General features: G+C 35.9%; 1 protein-coding gene across 4 annotated transcripts in view; it reads left to right on the top strand.

Annotated features, from left to right (window-relative positions):
- The first annotated feature begins 4,587 nt into the window (after window positions 1-4,587).
- Cdh18 (cadherin 18) overlaps window positions 4,588-24,655 on the top strand; it is a 241,324-nt gene continuing 221,256 nt past the window's right edge. For 3 of the 4 annotated variants that reach the window (XM_038322753.1, XM_038322755.1, XM_038322754.1), the window contains exon 1: window positions 4,588-4,815. In XM_038322753.1, coding sequence (XP_038178681.1) covers window positions 4,588-4,815 — 228 coding nt within the window. The remainder of the gene's footprint in view (window positions 4,816-24,655) is intronic. The other variant, XM_038322756.1, reaches the window with a different exon arrangement.

Raw genomic sequence — 24,655 nt, 5'->3', positions numbered from 1 at the left:
TGCTTATTTCTCTCATTTCTTCAATATATTTATTACTTTTTATAACCGTCACAAGAGCTTAACACTTTTAACAGGCAGGCAGTTGTAAATGCTCTTACATATTTTTACAATGATACACAGGATCAACATTGTAAAGAAGATCACTCATTCATCGTATGTGTAATGTATTTCAAAAGTAACTTTTATCACATTGCACTCTTGACTTATGCTTTGTTAAGTTATTTATAAAGAGCAATGATATTAATTTCATTTGAAAAATCACACCAAATGGTGAGAAAGCATTAAGGTAATATTGCCTTCTATATATTTCTCACCTTGGAGTCTAAGAAGTGTTACTAAAACATCTTTCTTTGAAATTCATTAGTTGACAAAAGTCCATGAGAAATTAAAAATATATCACCAAAATAATTTGGTATTAAGTAAAGTGGAATGAATATTGAAGGGAATTACTTCAGTCAAAAGTTTAAGTAGATGTGATTATTGAGACTTGAAGTACTTGGGTCATGCAAATAGGAATACTGGGGAATTATTTTTTAAAAAATTTAAAAATTGCCGGGCAGTGGTGGCGCACGCCTTTAATCCCAGCACTCGGGAGGCAGAGGCAGGCGGATCTCTGTGAGTTCGAGGTCAGCCTGGTCTACAAGAGCTAGTTCCAGGACAGGCTCTAAAAAAGCTGCAGAGAAACCCTGTCTCGAAAAACCAAAAAAAAAAAAAAAAAAAGAAAAAAAAATTTAAAAATTATTTTTAAATTTGGTGAGTTTTGACTCTCTTTCCAGTGCCTGTACAACTTGGACCTAGAATAATACTCTTTATCTTATAAACTACAGGAAATTTTGAATCATTTTAAATAAAATCAGTGAAACATGTATATATCTCTGCTTTCACAAAGTAGTGTAAAATGTGAATAGCACATTTGTCAGATGATTGAAATATGACCCCAGTTTTACTTCTACACAAATCTTATACCAGAAGTAAAATGCCATAAACATTAAATCTAATTTGTTAGAAAAGTTCCTTATAGATAAGGAAGGACTATGGATAGTCTGAAACATTGTCATCAAGAACCACATAATGTCATTTTTCCAACTATACATAAAAAGGCTGTGAATGATGATTTAGTTTTTTTAAAAAATAATAATTAAGCATAACGCTATGCCTACCTCAATGTAATTCATTTATCTATACATAATAGTTTATCTTTAAATGTGGAGTAGAACTTTAATACAGAAGTACATAAAACATTTCATGTTCCTTATCAAGTAAACAAGTCACACTGTCTTGAAATATAACAAAATCTAAGTTGAGATCCTGGATTTTTTTATATATGAACCAATAAAAACTTTTTACTGTTGGAAATGTTATCACTGTTTTTCCTGAAAGCTTTTCTTGATACAGCAGCAAAAAAAAAAAAAATGTGTAGTAAAATCAAATCTTTAGTGAAGTCGTTACTCAGCTTGGATATTTGACTTTTGCCTGGATATAAAGTCCACACTTTAGAGAAACATGAAAAGTACCCAAGAAAATGCCTGAGGCCACAGATGAGCCCAGATGGCGTTCTCATTTATACTTTACTCTGTCAACCTGTTTCTCAAGCCTGGAATGATTTTCAGCTGCGTATAATGTCCCAATGAGCTTCATCTGTTCTACAACATTTTATTTTCTTAATGACTAAGCACTTTATGTGCCATTTGACTTTTGTGATGGAACTGATAGAAAATGTAGTGTGTGTGTGTGTGCGTGTGCATGTGTGTGTGTGTGTGTGTGTGTGCGTGTACGTGTGTGTGTGTGTATACACACACACACGTACACGCACGCACACATATAGAAAAAACAGTCTTTTCTCAGTTAACATACCAACCCAGTTCTCATGCTCTCCTCTTATCCCTTTCTTTCCACCTTAACCCCAAGACCCCACCCTCCCATCCATTCTTCAGAAAGGATGAGGCTTCCCATGGGAGTCAAGAAAGTATAGCACATTGATTTGAGGCAGAACCAAGGACCTCCCCATTATATCTAGGCTGAACAAATTATCCTTCCTAAGAGATTGGGTTCCAAAATGCCAGTAGAAGCAGTAGGGATAAATCCTACTATCACTGTCAGTGGCCCCACAGTCTGCCCTAGCCATACAACTGTTACTCACATTCAGAGGGCCCAGTTTGGTCCTATGATGGTTTCTTTGCCATCAGGCAAGAGTTGGTGAGCTCCTGTTAGCTCAGGTAAGCTGTTTTAGTGGGCATCTGCATCATGGTCTTGATCTCTTTGCTCATATTCTCACTCCTCCCTCTTTTAGTATAGACTTTGAAAGCTCAGCCTTGTGCTCTGGTGTGGATCTCTGCTTCTGATTTCTTTAGTTACTGTTTTAAGGTTTATGGTGGCATTTAAGTCATCAATTTGAATACAGGGAAAGACTAGGTCAGGCACCCTCTCCACTATTGCTTAGGGTCTTAACTGGGGTCATCCTTGTAGATTTCTGGGAATTTCTCTAGTGCCAGGTTTGTTGCTAGGCCCATATGACTCACTCAATCAAGATACATCTTTCCTTGCTCTCCATCCCTGTCCTTCTGCCTTCTCATCTGTGCCTTTCCCTCAAGTTCTCCTCCCCCTCGACTTCTCCCTTCCTGCTTCCATTCAGCCCTCCCTTCACCCAACCCCACGCTACCAAATTTCTCAGGAGATTTTTCTATTTCCCTTTCCCAGGGGTATATATGTTTCTTTTATGATTCTCCTTGTTATTTAGCTTCTCTGGGGTCATGGACTATACGCTCGTTATCCTTTGCTTTACAGCTAGTATCCACTCATGGGTGAATACATACCATGCTCATCTTTCTGGATCTAGGTTACCTCACTATAGATGATTTTCTAGTTCCATCTATTTACATGCAAATTTCAAGATGTCATTGCTTTTTATCACTGAGTAGTACTCCATTGTTTCTTTATCCATTATTTGGTTGAGGGCCATTTGGGATGTTTTGACATTCTGGCTATTACAAATAATGCTACTATGAACATAGTTGAACAAATGTCCTTGCAGTATGATTGTGCATCCTTTGGGTATATGCTCAATAGTGCATTTCCTGCGTCTTGAGGTAGGTTGATTCCCAATTTTCTAAGAAACTGTCATACTGATATCCAAAGTGGATGTAAGAGTTTACATTTACACAGCTTTGGAGCTGTTTCCAGGGCTTTCCATTTTTCACTGGACAGCAATTTGGTATGCTCTTTCCTAAGAAGGCCCTCTTTCCTTTCTCAGATTTTCCAAGTTGCTTTTAGTCTTTGTGTAAGGTTGATGCCTCACAAACTCTAATTCCACATTCCAGTATGGTATGTTTGTTCATTGCTATCACCCTTGTTCAGCTCAGTTTTTGGTGGTCATGGAGGTGAGAATTTATGGCCATAGCTTCTTTTGTTACTAGGAGACATTATGTATTTCTCAGCAAACTCACTGTTTCTCTGGGTCTTACAATCTTTCCATCCTGTCTTCTACACTAATATCTGAATGTTAGGGGAGTGTTTTGTAAATGTATCCATTAGGACTGTCCTTAATAATTCTGTAGTTTGAATGGCTATGGTTTTCTGTAGCATTCTCAGTCTGTTGTAAGAACTTTTGTTGATGGGAGTGAAGACCACACTTCTCTGTATATAATAACCAGTGCTTATAGATTGTTTGTAGTAAATTAGTGGTTGTAGATTTTCCTCCAGTACTAATTTGTAATATGCACATTCATTTTTCTTATATCTACCAAAAAGTATATGTATAGAATTACATATATAAGTACATGTGTAATTAAGGATGACTATTAAAGGTAGGAAATTACATGTAGAATACATTCAAGCACATGTGTTTATGTGCATTTTTGAAAACACTTGCATATTATCATTTTATAGTTTGATTGGTTACTTTTCTCATTGCTGGAACCAAATACCATAGAAGATGTAACTTAAGGGAGGAAAGATATATTTTGACTTAAGGTTTGCATTGGTGTAGTCTTTCATGGCAACGAAGGATAGCTATGGGAGTGTGAGGTCCGTGATTGCATTGTATCCTCAGTCAGGGAGCAACGAGAGATACAAGTGAGCTCAGCTTTCTATTTTGATCCTCTTCCTTCTTTCACTCTGTCCAGAATCCTGCTCCACGGAGTGTGCAGGTCCACACTCAGCATTGTTCTGGCCTCAGTCAAATCTCTCAGAAATACCTCAACAACAAAGCTCAGAAGCGTGTCTTCTAGGCAAATTCACGCCCATCATCTACATGCCTTAGTGAAAAATCATTTGTCTTCAGAACATGTATTAAATTCAGGTGTTTAATAACATGTACAAATTCTCTCTTCCCATTAGGTAGAAAATGATGAGCTGTGTTCACCTACAGAGACAACTTGGGATCTAATGGCTGCCCCTGAGATTCCAGCCATGAATAAGGATGTAAATATGGTCTGACCTCTGCTAATGGGAAGCTAAAACATGGACAGACTAAATGATCTACTTTGGACTGTCCTTCCAAAAGATGCTTCGGCTTTCCCCTTGAATGCACGCTGAGCCTTTGTAGTTCACAAAGACAAGAAGGAGTGTGAACGGGAAGTGATCTTTACAATGAAAGTTACGAGCACATCTTGCATCTGCCCAGTCCTCGTGTGTCTCTGTTTCGTGCAGAGGTGTTATGGAACTGCTCACCACAGCTCCATCAAGGTGACCAGAAACCAAACCAAACACATTGAAGGGGAGACGGAAGTCCACCATCGTCCCAAGAGGGGATGGGTATGGAACCAGTTCTTTGTTTTAGAAGAACATATGGGACCAGATCCACAGTATGTTGGAAAAGTAAGTTTGTTTTCATTCCTTTGGAATTACTTGTTATTTTTTTCTTCTTTTGAGAAATTCTGGTGAAATGAAGGTGGACCTGGAAAATGAAGGGAAAATATCATGTGGCACGAATTATAGAAAGCCATTCCTCATACTGGAAAAATCAAAATTATTGTGAAAAACGGTAATATCTCAGGTTATATCTGTTAAAAAAGTGATTTATGCATACTGAATTATGCTTCTGCATTAATGCTGTCTTTTCCCTATACAGGAAGTTTTTATTGGGCATGCAATCAAATATCTTTGCCTTTGTTACCATAAAATTGTATCAAAATTCACAATTGTTCTGATTGGTCTATTGCTATTGATTGCTACTTTATTTGATTTTTCTTCTGGCTCATGGACATGATCTTAAATAATACTTTACCTCTTAACATTCAATAATTATTTCACTTGTTAAGATGTATTCTTAAATTAGCTGGCTAAATTACATGAACATATTGCATAATATCCATGAATAATTTACATGTTGCTATATATTATATGGAGATTAAAAGTGATTGAGATGTTGATAAAAAATCACAAAACAATGTAGTTAGCAAATTATTAGTAATGGCAGATCAACTTCCTTTTTCTTAAAAACAGAGTGTCATGTCAACATTTTGAGGAAACCATGTATTCATTATATGAGCCAGATTAGCCATGCACCACCTCAATTTTAGAACAAAAAAATGCAGTGGGAAAGCTTAATTCTGATTAATTGCTGATTTGTGGAAGCAGCTGCACTTTCTTTTGTTTAACACCCTTCAGACCAACAGCTAGCACAGAATTCAGAGCACTGACTGCAGGCTCAGCTCCTTCCTTTTCCCTGAGTGGCTATTTACTCTTGTTTTATCGCTACTGGTTAAAAGAAAAATAGTTCTTGATCCAAACCATGGTACTTACTTTATATGCAGACTGTGCAGGATCACAAGCAATCAATAATGTGTCCCATTAGAGATTGGGATGCAGCTGTTCTATCTGTAGTATGTAGAAGTTGAGGGGGGTCTGTATACAGAACACTGAGAAAGATCTGAAACAATTCCGTGATATTCACATTCACATATCAAAACGAAACAAATGATTCATCTTCACACACCGTGTGTTTTTACCCTTCATTGTGTTCTAAAGAATAAGTGCATGAACATTAAAACATATCATAGTGCATTGCAAATAATTTATTCATTATAAACTTCTATATCCTTTAAATAATCCTTTAGTTTTTGAAATAGATATAAAACAAGAGAAACAGAAAAAATGATTCTTTGATGATAAAACAATATAAAGATACATAATTAACATATATTTTACTATATGTTCAATGAACATTTGATGTTGATTTAAATAAATGCAAAATCAATAAAATTTTCCAGAAAAGGTGAGCAAAGAGTAGGGCAATTTTTCACTTTCTCTCGTGCATAATAAGGCTGAACAAAGATGATGCCTTAATGAAAGGATTAGTTCTAAGCTACTTTCTCTAATATGGTGCCCCTGACTTAAGGGTGAAATCCTCTTACTGTTAAGGGGGGTTGAAGGATCATGGTGCTACCCATTAATTTTTGGTGTATTAATGAAAAAATACCCCCAGAAAAAGGATGAACCCAAAAGATGAGTCTATTTAGACACTCAACAACATTTATTTAGTTGCATACTATCTATGGCTACTTGGCTACAATTATGGCAGAATTGAGTAGCTGTAGAACAAAAAGGAACAAATTTGAAAATATTCTGTATTACCATTTATGGAAAATCTTTCTGTGCTGAGTCAGGTTTTAGGTGCATGCAACACACAGAAGAGAGTTCTTAGATATTAAGCCTTACATGAGGAATATATCTCAGGACTTTGTAACAATGCTATTAGGTAGGATAACTAATACAATAGATAAAAACAACAATATCTTTAGCGAATAGCTGTGTTTTTCAATAATGGAGACTTTGAAAGGTCATTGCCTTTTTCAGTGCTGTCCCTAAAATTGCCATATTAATTTATTAAGTACTAAGTAACTGGAGCTGTCTACTTTACTACTATTGCATGCAATTATGGAATAAATATTGTATGTAGATACAATTCAATATTTGTACACACAAATATCTTTCTGAAGTAGGATTCTGATTCATGAATATACCAAAATTTGTATAACTGTGGATCTTCTCACTTAGGGATAAAGTATGTTAACATTAAATAGTAATAAATAAAAGTGACTGTCTGAATAGGTATGCCACAGATAAAGTTACAGGGTGTGAAATTTTGAAAATGCATTAGTAATTTTAGAGGGGAACTTCTGTGTTATTTTTAATTTCCCATGCTGTGTTTGGATGATAGTATCATTTTTAGTGACTTGATTTCTTAACTTAGTATTTCTTTTCCTATTTTGATGTTCCTTCCCATTTTTTGAAATAGATTATTTAGCATAATGTATTCTATTTTTGTTTTACCTTTCCTTTACTACATTCAGTTCCTCCTTTCTTTTCCCATCCTGATCCATCCACTTTCTGTCTCTCGTTAGAAAACAATCAGAATTCTAAGAAATAATAAAAAATTAAAATATGAGATAAAATAAAAGTTAATTCATTAATCTCATTTATATATGTTATCATCTATATAATACATATATCGAGGCCTTATATTCTAAAATACTTTAAAATTTCATATATATATATATATATATATATAAAAGAATATATAAATATTCTTTTCTTTTTGGTTTTTCGAGACAGGGTTTCCCTGTAGTTTCTAGAGCCTATCCTGGAACTAGCTCTTGTAGACCAGGCTGGACTCGAACTCAGAGATCCGCCTGGCTCTGCCTCCCGAGTGCTGGGATTAAAGGCGATCACCACCACTGCCCGGCTATGAAATATTCTTGTATCTACCTCCGTTTTTGCCTCATTCACCTATCCTATATCACTGTCAAAAAAAAATCCTCCTACCAACTTAATTTTTCCTCTTCCTCCTTCTCATATACTTCTTCTTCCATCATGATCCTCTGAATCCAACTACTGCTTCCCCCATCTCAAATTAGCAGTGGTAATATTTGGTTTAATTATAGTTGCTATATAAATTGATATGGGGGCCACCCACATGATCATGGGGAAGCTAGCTAATTCTTTAAAAATAAGAATGATTCTTCCTTCATGAGCAGCAATTACCTGCCAGTATAGCCTTTTTCGATTTAAGTTAGGGATTGGGACTGGCAAATATTCTAGATGGAATTTAGTTGTCTTTATCTTGGATAGGTCTTATTCAGTTAACCACAGAAGGTATGAGTTTATGACTGTGGTAGCCATGCCATGTCCTGGGATAGCATTTCACACCGTTCCTTGTTCATGTTGCTCTTGTGTTCCTAATTGTCCCTGAGTCTTTCAGGTATGGCGAAGATATACAGTTTAATGCTGTGCATTCAGTCTTTCATTCTTAGAATGTAGAACAGTTAAACATCTCTCCATTGACACCCTGCCTGCTGCAAAGAAAAAGAAGCTTATCTGACTGAAGTACAGAGAGTCCCAGGTCAATGGTATATGTACAATATTTAAAAGAAAACTTGAAAATATCACTACTTAGCAAAATAATATTAGCAAATACTATACTAGAGATTATGGCATCTTGTCTAGGGGTTTAACCATTATTGGAGTACCAGGATTGAAATTTTGTCTTCAAATATAGTTGAAACCTGTTAGCTTCCCCATAACAATCCTTTCATTATTGCACGAATGACCATATCTTGCCAGACTGCTCAGTTTTGTAACATGGGCAGTCTAGTTTGGAATCAGATCATTGTTCTCTTTTCTTTTCTTTTCTTTTCTTTTCTTTTCTTTTCTTTTCTTTTCTTTTCTTTTCTTTTCTTTTCTTTTCTCTTCTTAGCCTGTACATCAGCTTGAGAGCTAGCTCTAAAAGAAGGATTTTTCTTATCAATTGAAGTTAATATCTCTAAGACATATATCCAAAGACACGGTATCTTGAGCATTAAGGTCTTACAATAATGTTATTGTTGGTAACCAAGGTCAAATAGCCTGTGTTGTTTGGAGACTTATGAGGTATACCCAGCCAGGAACTCAAGAGAATTTATCTCATGCCTTGCACTGTAGTTTAATGATCCATGTCTTCTGGGATGAAAATTGTCTGCCTTTGGAGGGTCATTTTGTGCAAACTTTTTTTGAGGTATATTTTGAAGTTATCTTACTAACTAGTAAGTTTCCACAAGACTCCTACGTAAACTCTTACTTTTGGTTAAGACCCAATACTCATTCTTCTTTTCCACCTTGCCTTTTCAATACATGAACTCCCAGTATTCTCTCCTCTTCTTTGATGTCATATGTACTCTACTTTATATCCCACAGTATGTTTTGATTATGTTTGACAACGGGAGGATTCAGCATAAATTTTTATGCACCCATCCTTTAAGTTAGCCTTATACCCTTATTTACCCCAATTTTTAAACAACACTTCCTGCTTAAACCTTACCACCTACAAGGTCCCATATTCCTACTTTTATTTTTATTATACTCTATTATCCCTATTTTTAATGTCACAACTGCCTTTGTCCACTTGTGGGCCAAGTTAAATACACCAAAGATTTGAAGCTAGTATGGGAATATGAAAGAGAATATATGGTGTTTCTATTTGTTTTATATTTTGCTTTAATGAGAGCAAGTGTAGAAGAATGTGAATAAAATAGTCTTGCACTAGCTCAGAATTGCTGAGTCAGGAAAACCTCTCTTAAAGGAGCCAGGGTGCTGGAAAAAAAAATGCGGCTACCAAGAAGCTGTGCTAAACTCTGCTTCTTTGTGTGTCTAGAATTCCTTTTTAAAACTCTTTCAGGTGTTATATGGATGCAGTCAGCCCACGTTGGGTGCCAGATATAGGAGAACATGAATAAAGTAGTCCCACGCTAGCTCAGATTGGATAAAAAGAAGGGTTCTTTATTTAGGGGGTACTCACTGATCACAGGCCTCTGCAGGAGCGGCCAACAGTAACCAAATCCAGCAATTAGGTGAGAGAGGAGAGAGAGAGGGGGGTCATGTGAGCACGTATGTTTTGTACCCAAGGCTAAGGCCAGCCTGGTCCAGTGTCTCAAACGCCATTGGCTGAAGGAGGTTCCCCAGCAGAAAGGAAAACATATTTATTTCAGAATATTTGTATATATGTTGTCTATATTGCACATAATAAAATGAAAAAGAGGAAAATGTTTTATATATTTAAGACAAGAATAATAGATCCATTTTTCTAAAATTTATCTTCACTTTTGGCTATGTTTACAATGAAATAGATATGATAATAAAAGTTAATAAATGCTTGAATTTTACTGATGAAATGAATAAACTAACTTTTTTGTAACTGTGCAGTATTTTATATTACTGCCATAATTTTCACTAGATTTAAATCATAATACTTTGAAGATGTCACATATATCTACTATGAACTTTATTAGTAAGTCTTTCCCACTGTTACTCTCCCCTTTCAAATAATGTTCTAAATTTAAGAGAATCACTCTTACATTGATTTATTAAACATGTAAATGATAAAAGATAATTCTAAGTTATAATGGAAATAAAATCACCATTTTTTGCATATCAGAAATCATGGGAAACAAGCTCAAGACAACTAAGAGACTTCTTGCTGTTTTTAGGATTTGTTATGACAGTGTCAGAACAATTAATATATCAAATACTTTAATTAAAATGCTTTCTGGTTTGTATAGTGTGAAATTATTGAGAGCTTTTCAAGACAACTTCCATTTTTCTACACCTTTGTTTGTAGAGAAAAGAACAGCTAAGTATCTTTTATTGTCTAATGCCAAATTTTCTTATCAAATATTTGAGTTTAAGACTTTAAAAAGAATAAATCATATAACACTGGGATGTTCAGATTTTCAGAAAAAGAATTTAGTAGTAATAATGTCAAAAAAACTCTGAATTAAAATATATATGAATAGCCGTAAAACATAACCCAGTAACTATTTCATATTATTAAATTGATAATTTTTGAAATTGAAAAGTTAATGTATGAAAATATGACAAAGGAAATTCATATAAATGACAGTTTGAATTCACAGTATCTTGTGAATTCAGAGGAATGGATCACATTTTATGTAAGTATTTAACATTTTAGCAACTTACCTGTATAGCATTAGATTTAGAAGAAACTAAGAGCAAAAGGGAAATTTGATTTAATGGTTGCATGGTGCTGGAGAAGTAGCTGAGAACTCTAAATCTTTCAGGCAACAGAAAGTTGACTGGGACACTGGATCATATCCTGAGCATAGAAAACCTCAAAGCACTCCCCGCTAGTGGAACACATTCTCCAACAATGAAGATATACACACTTCAAAAAAGCCCTGCCTTTTAATAATGTCACTCCCTATGAGATTATGGGGACCAATAACATTCCCACTACCACATTCCACTTCCTGGCCCCCATCAACTTGTAACAGTATCATAATGTAAAATACACTCACTCCATTTTTACAAGTCCCAATTGTCTATCACAGTCTCAACAATGTTTTGAAGTTCAAAGTACAAAGTCTTTTCTGAGAGTCATGTAATCTTTTAACTGTAGTCTCCTACAAAATCCAAAGTCCGATTACATACTTCCAATGTATCATGAAACAGGACATACATTGCCATTCCAAAATTCAGGAAGGAAACAGTGTGAGGAAATACTGGACCAAAGCAAAACTGCAAACTAGCTGGGCAAACTCTAGACTCTGTTTCTCCATGCTTGATGTCAAAACGTTCTTCAGTTCTTCAAAACCATTCATCTTTGTTGACTTCAGCATGCTTCGTTTCTCTTGGGCTAGTTCCAATGTCTTTCAGCAGCTTCCCTCAGCAGTTATCTCATGATCGACTCTGTCATTTCTAACATTTTGGGTTCTCTAAGGCTATCCTTTCTTCAGTTTCACAGCTTCACACAATGGCCTTTTTCCTAGGCTTTCATTAGGCTGACTCATAGCTGTCCTCAGCAACTTTCCTTAATCTCACAGACAAATTCCTTAGGTCCTTTCTTGTTTCTGCAACTCCATAACCACGTGACTTAATCTGCCAAGTTTTGCAGCTTACTAGGGCTAGAACATGACCCCACTGTTCAATTATGTCTTTACCAGCTTTCTGTCCTTAACTGCCTAAGCTTGATTATCCTGAAATTGAATCTCTAGACAATGCTGTCTTCACCTCAGAGATCTGTCAGTCTCTGCCTTTCAGTACTAGGATTAATCTTGTGAATTACCACACCTGGCTCTAAACTTTTCTTTAGTTTCTTCACACAAATTTGAAATTTAACTCGCTGGGATCTTGTCCTGATGTAATACCTTCCTTTATTCCATATCTTCTTGAATACTGGACTTAGTTCCATTCCTCTCTTTTTGTGTTCCTCTTCTCCTACATTTTGTAATTTACACTGCTCAGTTTGCTGTTTTTATTATACATCTTCATTAGAGCTAACACTATTAACAACAGAGTCTATACTAGGCCTTTTTGGGGGGATTTCCTCTACCAAAGAAATTAATCCAAAGCTATTCACTTTAGGCTCAGACAAACTTTTCAGACAAGGGCAGAAAGCAGACACATTCTTCACATCAAAAACAATCTCTAAGCAATGTAATGAAATTTTTCTCCTCTGAAACTTCTTAAACCAGCCAATCACAGTTCAAATAATTCTTAGATAACTGCTTCGATGACTAAAACTCCCCCAAAGTCCCCCATAAAGGTCCCATATTACTCAAAATAAAAGCATATTCACACCTATCACAATAGTATCCTATTTCCTGGTACCAACATCTATCTTAGTTAGGGCTTTTACTTCTGTGAAACACCATGATCATGGGGATTTTTATGAAGGAAAAAATATTTAATTGGTGTGACTTGCTTACAGTTTCAGAGGTTCTATCCATTATTCACCATGCCATGGTGGTGTGTAGGCTGGAGAGGTAGCTCAGATTTCTACATTGCACAGGCAATGTACAATGAATTAACTGAGACAATGGGTGGTATCCTCAGCATAGGAAATCTCAAAGTTACCCCGCAGTGACACAATTCATCCAAAAAATCATGTACACTCCAAAAAAGCCATACCTTCTAATAGTACTACTCCATACAACATTATGGGGCCATTGTATCTAAGCTATCACAATGACTTGGGCTTATTTTTTAAATAAATCATATTTAGAAGATCTCTTAGTTAGGGTTTCTATTGCTGTGAAGAGACACCATGATCACTCTTATGAAAGAAAATATTTAAATGGGGTGACAGCTTACAATTTCAGATGTTTAGATCCCAATGATCTTGGTGGGACATAATGATTTGAAGGGTGGTGGCATGCAGAGGGTCATAGTTCTTGAGAGGGAGATGAGTTTTCTAGAATTGATCCAAAAGCAACAGGAAGTGAACTGAGACCCTGGGTGTGGCTTGAACATATTTGAGACTTCAAGCCCACAATGCACAGTGGCACAATTCCTCCAAGAAGTCCACTCTAACAAACTTATACCTCCTAATCCTGTCACTCCACGTGGAGGCCATTTTCTTTCAAACGACCACAGAAGATTAATTACATTTTTAAAGAATAATTTATATTTTATTTGAATGACTCAATGATGCAAAAACTAACACATTATTTCCAATTTTTATAGATGAAAATTTTTTTTCAAAAACATTTTCAAATTTATTAAAAAGTTTACAGGACAATATCTAGCCCCACTCTGGAAAGTAGTACAGAACACAAGGAATGGGAGGATTTCCTAAGATGTCCTCACCAGGGTTTATTTACAATGCCTGTCAAAGCACATCACTATTAAGATAGCACAGAAGTAGAGTTAATACAGAACCAAACTGAGGGCTGAAATCAACAAAATAGAAACACAGAAAACAATCCAAAGAATCAATGAAACAAAGAGCTGGTTCTTGGAGAAAATCAACAAGATTGACAAACCTCTAGCCAAACTAATCAAACGGCAGAGAGAGAACACACAAATTAATAAGGGGGAGAAGGAGGGGAGGGAAGGGGGAGGAGGAGCGGAGGGAGGGGGGAGGAGGAGGGAAGGAGATGGAAATTTTTAAATATAAAAAAAAATAAACCATGAGAAAAAAAATTAAAAAAAAAAGAAATGAAAAGGGGGACATAACCACAGACACAGAGGAAATTCAGAGAATCATTAGATCTTACTACAAAAGCCTTTATAGATAAAATTTATTTTAGAAATTCCTCATACAAAAATGTAAGATATTAGTATAACTAACATTTCATGAAATGATATCTTCATATATAAAACAATAGTAACATGTGTGTGTGTATGTGCGTGTATATGTTTGTATGTGCGAATATACATGCATGTGTAGGCCACTGCTCTTATCCTCTGGATGGCTTGACCTCAGGGACCATTAATAATGACTAAGAGTTTTTTTTTTTTCTTCAGAGTCACATACATTTATATTGGCACAGTGAGCAGAATTCTTGGCTAAATAAACCAAAAGGGAGAATAATGGCTTTTACAACAGGAAATAAAATGAAATTGCACACACAAGTTGTATTTTTCTAATTATTGTATTAAATTATAATCACTGTCAATGGTCTAACATTGACTGATTCAGTACTGTGAGGACTTCCTCTGAAGAAGAAAGTTGAGAAGTCCTGGAACAAAATCATGTGCACACCGATGCACATTAACATTGTCACTTTTGGGAATTACTGACTTTTGTATAATGAGGCTTATGTGACTATTATTTGCAATATGAAACCTAGCATTTACATAAATATAGTGTCACTTGTTGCTGCATTCAGTTTGTGTAATTTGCTTACTTCTTCATTCTGAAAGTTCTTTTTCCACACTTTGGTTTTTCAAGACAACTAGCTTATGCTTCCCAAATGCAGGGAATAAAGGTGTGTGCTACCACATCTGCTGAAAGTTCCTTTCAACATAATTTGCATGATTTATTTCTAGTTTCATGATGAGAACTAGAGTTAATTTGTTTCTTTTATTTTCCAGATTAAACACAAAAGAATACATTTTTAAAATTCCATCTGCTTTTTGTTTCCCTTTTCTCTTATCCATGCTCACTCATCATCTCATCATGGAATTTGTACTACTTTTGATTGATTTTTTACTGAATTATTGTAAATCATGCATTTGATCGTCAAGTTTGATTTTTCAAATTTATTTATTTTTCTTGTCAGTTTCACTGTCATATTTATTATGTATCTTCCCTCTCTTTTTCTAGATATGATAGCTGTATAACTTTAAAGTTTTGGTTTTCTGAGAAATGCAAAGAACGACTGATCTTTTTATCTCAACAAACACATTTTTTGATACATGTAATCAAACATTTTTAATATGTTCTGTTTTTCAAAGTTTAATATAAAAAGCAACCCTACTGAGAAAATAAATAAATATTCATCAGAGAAGAAAATTTAGGTTGTTGATGTGATATTAACTTACCACCAATATTAACAAATACGTCACAAACAATTTAATTCTTATTTAAACTATAGCAAAATTCACTAAATCATATTTGTTTGATATGGAAGTCAGGTTGTCTTCCTTAGGATTTCATTGCTGTGAGAGACACCATGACCAAGGAAACTGTTTCAAGGGAGAAAACCTTAATTGGGGCTGGCTTACATTTCACAGGATTTGTCCATTATCATCATGGCAGGTGGCACGCAAGCTCACATGGTGCTGACAAGAAGCTGGGAGCTGTAAATCTTGATCCCTTGCCAGTGGCAGGAACCTGTGACACTGTACATAGGCCTCAAAGCCCAACCCCACAGTAACATCCTTCTTCTGACAAGGCCACACCTCTTAATAGTACCACTCCCAATGGGGACCATTTTCTTTTAAACCACCACATAGGTGCTCTGAAATTTAGCCAAATATTGAAATATTCTCAGATCATATACCATCTTTAATATCTATGGTAAAAGTATTATTTTCTGTATTTATTAACATTATTTGCTATTTTAATGATCACATCTGGCATTAATGTTTTCTTTGAACAATATATATGTTGAAGTACATCTTCTAAGGATAAATAGTAGAATTTTTTACTGGAATTTAATACTTTCACAGTTATATGAAGAATGCAATTTGGGTACATTATTTTAATGTTTGGCATTCAGAAAGAGAATGGTGGTACTTAGATTTAAATCAAACACTTGGATTGTAATGATAGGAAGTTAGGTGTTCTACATATTGAATTTAATAACCATGGGCTTCATTTGATGTTGTCTCAAAAGTTGGGAACACAAAGATCCTTGTACCCACAGATCACCAGGGAATCCTGAAATGTTAATCGTGAAGGATTGTCTGCTGAGAGGCATCCCAGAAGTATGGGAATGGATGTTTTCAATGGTGTAGTAACCTCCTTTATCTGTACTGCCAGTCTTCACCAATTTCCCTGCAATGTTTTATCCGAGACTCTCTCCTTCAACATTTATTTTTAGCTTCGATTTTCTCAGCAAATATAACCCATCCTTAGGGGTGAAGTCACATGTACTTTATAGACTGCTGACCCCCGTACTATCTTGGTCAAAGACCACACAAGATCCTAGGCCCTTATGCTATAGAAACAATCTTCATGAGCATATGTACTTTCAGTTTTTATGTAATTATGGCTTCTCCTACATCAAGGATTGTATTACACAAAGCAGTTCTTTTTATGATTTTCTTTTCTGCAAAATTCTACTTATTTAAATATGCTTACAATAACTTGCCTGATGTCAAACTTCTCTAGAAGTGTGAACCAGCACCAACTAATTTTGGCTGAAACAAATGTTTCTTTTTTTTATGTCTTGTGGTATGCTTCCCAGTAGGTCATGATCCTTGCAGGGACCTCCACATCAGACAAACACACAGTATTTTTGCATAGAAATAATATCTTTCCAGAAGGTCTAATCATTCTTTTCACCAATTCTAATTTTTGTTTGTTTGTGTTTTAGGCAGAATCTCATGTAGCTCAGACTAGCTTCAAACTTCCCATTTTGTTGAATAAGGCCTTCAAACCTTATATCTAATGCCTGTATTGACCAAAAGCTGGTATAAAGAAATATAAACTCACACCTACCTTATTTTATTCTTAGTGATGAAGTGAATATTTGAATAAATACACTGGACTTCTTGTAATAAAGATAGTTAACTAACAACTTAATTTTTCAAGAGTAGTATTTTATAAACTGTGTGGTATAATGTGGCCTGGGATAACAAATTCAGATGTTTTTGTAATACATGTTTATTTATCTGTTATAAGTTGGAAAAGACTAGGGAGCAAACATAAATTGGCATTCTTAATTTCTCTACTACTTAAGAGGTTGGTCTTTGTGACTCTATTGAACAGAATTGATTGTACACAATAATAAAGGTATATTAAAAAGGCAATTGCTAGGACTATTTTTAATAGTTATTATTAAAAATGATGGATAAATCATTGAGTTCAAAGACTCATGAGTTCATAGAAATCAAGACTGGCAAGTTGCATTTGTGGGAAGGGGAGTTGTTGGCTCCAGTAGAATTTTGGGAATTGAATATCAAATATTATTATTCAAGTACTCTGCAAGTGAAACCTGAAACTAGCCATTGCCACAGAATGACAAGCAACAACTTGGCAATTCTGAATTAATTACTGGCAAGGTAACTCAGTTCCTTCCATGAGTTATGGCCATTGCAGTAAAAAAAAAAAACACTTTATGTATTTGTTTGCACATTATATTTTAGGCTGGAGAAATGTCTTAGCAGTTAAGAACACTTTCTGTTTGTAGTTCCAAGTACCCGTGTCAAGATAATCATGATTGCTTATAACTCCAGCATCATGTGATCTGACACCATATTCTATTCTCTTTGTATATCCACATGCATACACATCACACAGATAATTGTGTTTATTGCCCTGTATCATATTTACTAAGTATATAAATACTGAAAATTTGGAAAATGTTTAGTGCTCAGTGCAAATAAGAAATAGATACATATATGCACACACATAAAAATTCCTTACCAAGCTATATATTCTAAAATCTTCCACTTTCATGAATTATATGCTAATTTTATTTGCCTAGTAATTTCTAATTGACCATTAAAAGAACTACATCAATCAGATAATTTGTTACTTTCCATACCAAAAGAAAATTACATCTGTGTAATTTGAAATTTATATAGTTGCTGCTTATTGTCACCTACCATATTGGATAGTGTACAGTCTAACTAAGCAAAGGGTAAACATAATGACATTTATAAACTATTTATTTGAAATATCATAAGTCAATGATAGTCATATATTCTCAGACACATGTTGAATAAGTTAAACCTGAGACTTACTTGAAACATGTAATTGAGTTATAAAGAAAAATAAAATCATAAGAAAACATATATATTTTTTTCTTTCTTTTCTTTTTTTTTCTTTTATTAAAAATTTCCATCTCCTCCCTTCTTCCTCCCCCTTCCCTCCCCCTCCTTCTGCCCATACCCCCACTCCCTCCCTCTCCAGGCCAAAGAGCCATCAGGGTTCCTTTCACTATGTTAAGTCCAAAGTCCTCCCAACTCCCCCCAGGTCCAGGAAGGTGAGCTACCAGACTGACAAGGCTCACACAGAGCCCATCCATGCCACAGAGTCCAAGCCCATCACCATTGTCCTTGGTTTCTCAGTCAGCCTCCACCGTCAGCCACATTCAGAGAGTCCGGTTTGGTCGCATGATCCATCAGTCCCATTCCAGCTGGGCTTGGTGATCTCCCGTTAGTTCTGTCCCATCATCTCAGTGGTGAAAACATTTATGTTTTGTTTATCTCATTTGTATACATCGACATAAATGTGTGAGGGCTTACATTATAAGGCATGCAGTAGAAGCTACTATTGATGATAATACAATTTGAGCTTATGAATATAGGGATAACAAACAAATTTCAAAAATAAAACCAAGGTGGAAACATAAATGGCATCGATTTTACAATCAGTAGATCAAGCAGTGAGGGTCAAAATAAGGGAGAAAGAAGAGCAGACTGGGTAACTGCAAGGTTCTACCAATCTGATATCCCAGAGACAAAAATTCAAACTGTTGTTAATGGCACTTTGTTCTCTGTAACGTAGTAAACTACACAGACACACCCACACACACACACACACACAGACACACACAGACACACACACACACACACACACACACACAGACACACACACACACACACGAACACACACACACACATTTTCGACATAATTGCTTGGGAATTGATTGTTCAGTTCATTAGTTACTTTGTATTCATCACTTCTTTCTACTTTTATTTCAAAATTATGAAAAGTAGCAAGCACATTTATAGTAGTCTGGGGAGTGTAAGATACTTTATTTAAAATAAAAAAAAAATCATAAGCAGAAAAGAAGTCCTTTAGGAAAGGCATCTATTTCCCCTACAATCACATCACATTTCCTTCTTAGGTGAGACTTCCTTTAAGTGTTGATGCTATTTTGCTTCTTCTTAACCTAGGGTTGCCAGTATTATTCCTGTTATTTGAGCATCATTATTGTTCCTTGGAATTAAGATGCTCAGAAAGACTTTTACATTTTATAATTATTTTAATTTTTTATAATTATTCATCTTTATGGAGAATGATAACATTATATATTGTTACATATTACTTATTCCAAGTCAAGTAAATATTTATGTCTCTGGGGAAAGGATTGTCAACATGCAAGTCAGCTGTGGAAAATCAAAGACTTTCTAGAATACATCGAACTGAATATAAATTATCTTCTATTCTATTCTTTACAGCTGTGGTTTCCTTAGTTTCTATAAGAAATATTAGAGTTAGAATTCAGAGATGTGCTGAAGTAGCAGTGGTATGTTGCAACTAAACTTTAGCTATGTATGCTGCTAGTAGACAAAGTTCATGTAAAACAAATCAAGAGAACATAGTTTTCACCTTTTTAGATTGCCTAGACTACATAACATATTATAATAGGAAATGTGAAAATGTAACTTTACATAAATTTTAATTGCATAAGAATTATAGAATATAGTGGCGATCATTGTCATTTGAGTCCATGTATACTATATATTTTTGATCATCTCCTCAAACATATTGTCCACCCTTACCCTCTTCCTGTTTACCTGTTTAATTCTGTTATCTTTCCTCTGGAACATTCCTTCTCCTCTCTCTCTCTCTCTCTCTCTCTCTCTCTCTCTCTCTCTCTCTCTCTCTCTCTCTCTCTCTCTCTCTGTCTCTCTTTCCCTAGTTTTCACAAGAGAGAAAACATGAATGTTTGTTAGAGTCTAGATTAATTGTCTACTTTGATGATCTCTAAATTCATTTTTTACTCAAAACTAATCAACTTTGTTTTATATATGTTCTCTAGCTCTTTCTGTAACCTTGAAATAGAATGTAGGAAACCAAGCATGGTAGGTAAGTGTGCTTCTCCTGCAACACAGTAGGTTGACTTTTACAGTTTTATGCTGAAGCTGAAAGGCTTCTTGAGTAATATGGTAATATGAAATAAAACACATCAATATCACCTTCATGGTCTCATTATAAATAATTCTCTTATCTATCCATGCCACATTTTTCTTATATTTGTCTCTTGACAAGCAGTACACTGATTTCGTGGTCTGGCTAATGTGAGAAGTGCTACATTATAGTAATGCAGCTTCTCCTCTACCTGCTCTTTTATATTCATTTATCTGAGTACACAACTAACAACCGCAGATCTGAAGTACGCAATATTATTTTCAATTGAAAATAGATTTTTTTCATACAATATATTTTCTGATATTTTTATTGAAAATTGAATCTTTCCTCATAGAGTACACCCCAGCTGCATTTTATTCTTCCTCCACTTTTCCCAGACCCCTGCCACCCACCTCGCCTCTCACCCAGAGCCAACGTTCTCCTCTGCTTCCCTTCAGAAAGCAGCATGCTTCCAGGTGATAAAAATCAAATCTGACAAAGCAAGATACAATAAGACAAAGCAAAAGCTTTTGTATCAAGGCTAGTCAAGACAGCCCAGTGGGAGGAATGAGTTCCAAGAGCAGGCTAGAGTCAAAGACTCTAGGTAGATTTTTGTGCCCCACCAGCCAGCTCCCAAATAACCATATGGAAACTTATTATTAATTATGAAAGTTTGACTGATAGCTTAGACTTTGTACTAGCTGGGTTTTATAACTTAAATTAACCTCTTTCAGTTAATGTATGTGGTACCCACTGAACTTTCTGTTTTCCTCAGCAGCTGACTCATGACTTCTTCCCAGTATTTTCTTTTTTTTTTTTTTTTTTTTTTTTTTTTTTTTTTTTATATTTAAAAATTTCCATCTCCTTCCCTCCTCCTCCCCCCTCCCTCCCCTCCTTCTCCCCTTTCTCTCCCCTCCTTCTCCCCCTTCCCTCCCCTCCCCTCCACCCATACCTCCCCTCCCTCCCTCTCAAGGCCAAGGAGCCATCAGGGTTCCCCACTCTATGCTAAGACCAAGGTCCTCCCAACTCCCCCAGGTCCAGGAAGGTGATCGACCAAGCTGAGAAGGCTCCCCACAGAGCCCGTCCATGAAGAAGAATCAGAGCCCAGAGCCATTGTCCTTTGCTTCTCAGTCAGCCCCCGCTGTTGGCCACACTCAGAGAGACGGGTTTGGTCGCATGATCCATCAGTCCCATTCCAACTGGAGTTGGTGATCTCCCATTAGTTCTGTCCCACCGTCTCCATGAGTGAACGCACCCCTCTCGTTCCTGACTTTCTCCCTCATGTTCTCGCTCCTTCTGCTCCTCATCGGGACCTTGGGAGCTCAGTCCAGTGCTCCAATGTGGGGCTCAGTCACCTTCCCCATCTGTCGCCAGCTGGAGGTTCCCTCACGGTCCTGACTTTCTTTCTCATGTTCTCTCTCCTTCTGCTCCTCATCAGGACCTTGGGAGCTCAGTCCGGTGCTCCAAGGTGGGGCTCTGTCATTTTCTTCATCTATCGTCAGGTGGAGGTTCTATGGTGATATGCAAGAAATTCATCAGTATGGTATTTTCATATGCTCTGAAAATCCCGCCTTTCTATTGGCTGTTTAGCTTTTCATTAAACCAATCACAATTACGTATCTTCACACAGTATAAAGTGATATTCCACTACAAGAGGCACCCCCTCTCCTACTGTTAGGAGTCCCCAAAAACTCAAGCAAATAGCCATAGCACATTCAGGAAGACGCAGGCATGCCTCTTTCTCAGGAGTCTCTGTACCTGCTTCCATCTGATAATGTATGGAGAAGGTACAGGTCTATGTGTATAGCAAGAATGTATAGCAAGAATATCAAACATTTCCTCTCTCTCTCTCTCTCTCTCTCTCTCTTTCTCTCTCTCTCTCTCTCTCTCTCTTTCTCTCCCTCCCCTTTGGCTTTGCCTATTTTATTTGGTTCTATTCAAAGATGCTTGGACTATCCAGTCTCAGGTTCCTGACTATCCAGGAAGAGTAGGGCATGGGCTTTCTTTCATTCTGTTGGTCTCAAGTAAAATCTGACCATTATTGGTCACTCCCACAAGTGTCATGCCATTGCTGCCCAGGATATCATGTAGGCAGGAAAGACTGTAGATGGAGGATTCTGTGGCTGCATTGATGTCCAGGCTTTTCTTTCTGTAACCTGAAGATTGTCTTCCAATACCAAAGTGAATAGAATGTTTGGTGATGGCTCCATGGAGGTACCAGGTTCTTTTTTCTATGTTCAATGAGCTGTGGGGATCTTGATTTCCCCTTGTTCAATGCCTCCCAGGTCCTCTCTACTTCCATACCCAGGCAAATCCATACCCTTTCTTTCTCTCAGAGAACAAACAAACATGTGAAAATTAGAACAAAATGGAATAACAAACAAACAAATCAGAATAGGACAAAAAAAGAAAGAGAGAGAAACAGAGAGAGAGAGAGAGAGAGAGAGAGAGAGAGAGAGAGAGAGCAGGCATAAGAAACATATAGAGATGCACATACACACACATTCACACACATATAAGTCTCATTGAACACAAAATTGAAAACATAATATAACATTTTATTTTTATTTCTAGTTTATATGGAAAGTTTACAGTTATTTCAGCAATTACTATGCTAATGAATACTCTAATCAAGAGTGTGTAGTAATTATCTTTCTTTTTATCATCCTTAACACATTCTGTTTTTGTAAATTTTATCTCTTTAACATATTTCTTCTTCATTCTAGTAAGTTTAAACTGTTCCCCTTATTTCTTTGATGGCCTGCTCTTCTTCAACATCTTTGTTCTGTATGGATTTCTAAATGATTCGGTGCTGGGTTCTTTCTCATCCTCTCCAGTTTTATTCCATTACAGTCTGATAAGATAGAAGAGATAGTTTCTATTCATTGCGTTTTACTTGGAAATTTTAATGAACTAAAATATGATAGAGGTAAAGTATAATAAAATTATCTTTCCTTTAGAAAAATACTTGTATTCTCTAACTGTTGGGTGGAATAATATATAATTGTTTGTTATATCAATATGCTCCATAGAGCAATTAGCCTCTGGACCTACTTCTTTGATTATGTTTGTTTAAGTGACCTCTCTACTGTTGAGAATAACTGGTTAGAGGGGCCACTTATTGTCTGCGGATCCAACTCATCTTTTAAAAGCTGTGGGTTTTGCTTCATGAAGCTGTGCTGTTTCACATATGATAGCCAACAAATAGGTGATTGGTTGGCTTTCCATGCCTTGAGGAAAGTCTGAGCTATGTGAGTGTGTACCAGAAAAATCTCTCCTACTTTTGATCAGTTTTCTCATAAAGTGCAATATGTCAGACATTGATGAAACTATGCCCCTTTCCTTTTAGATTTTATTAGCTTGAAAATATTATTTTCTATTCTTCCAACTTCTGTCTGTGCATGTCTTTACCACAGCAGTAAGTTTCCTATAGGTAGCTGTTATTTCTAATTTCTTAGTCATTTGTCTACCCATAGTCTTCTCATTGGAGAATTAAAAGCATTTTTAAATTCAGGCATGTCTTCAAATCATATATAGTAGTTCACACCATAACATAGAATTTCTACTGTTTAGTTCTTCCCTCATTATATTCTACTTGCCCAACATTCTCTTAGATTTATGATTTACTATACTATTCTAAGGTCCTTAATTTTCCAGCAAGTATTAAAAATAACTCTGGGTGATATACTAATATTCATTTACTTACTTATTTATTTTGTATTGACATTCCATGGCAATAAGATTTTTGTTGAAAACCTGGTTTTATTATGTTGAGTTTCCTTTTTGTATTTGTTTTGGAAATTTTTTGCAGGTTTATTTATTTATGTATTTTGTATGTATATATGTGAGTTATATATGTGGGGAATGTATGTAATACATGTGAATGTGCAGGTATATGCATCTGTGTTCAGGAATGGGGAGGCCAGGGAAGGACAAGTGCATTCGTGTGATGTTCTCAGTCTTATTGCTTTGAAGGAGGGTCTCTTGCTAACTGCATACTGTGTTGAGAACCATGGCATGTACAATGTAAATCATATTTGTTTTGTCTTGTCTACTGTTGCCTGGGGGACAAGCCGCCAGCAGCACAGGGCTCAAAAGGAATCCATGGTGTGGGCATGTACTAGGACTTCTCTACCTGAGGGGTAGGGAAAAGACGCTCGCACATTCTCTTGATGGTTTCTGTCTTTATTCTATGTTCTGGATTTTTTCTACCGTATACTTTCTTTCTATAGGCTATGTACTCAAACAATTTTTTTTCAGGCAATATAGGCGTTGCAGTGTGGTTGTATTTTGATTTTCAAGTGAATGAGTACAATGAATACAAAACAAACAGTTTTTGCATAGCCCTTACATAATTAAGCATATTACACATGACAGGTAAAAAAACTATCCGAGGAGCACACATACATA

Source organism: Arvicola amphibius, chromosome 3 (assembly GCF_903992535.2).
Source record: "Arvicola amphibius chromosome 3, mArvAmp1.2, whole genome shotgun sequence".
In the NCBI taxonomy this organism is placed as follows: domain Eukaryota; kingdom Metazoa; phylum Chordata; class Mammalia; order Rodentia; family Cricetidae; genus Arvicola; species Arvicola amphibius.
The sequence above is the reverse complement of the archived record's forward strand: the minus strand, read 5'-3'. Positions and strand labels throughout refer to the sequence as shown.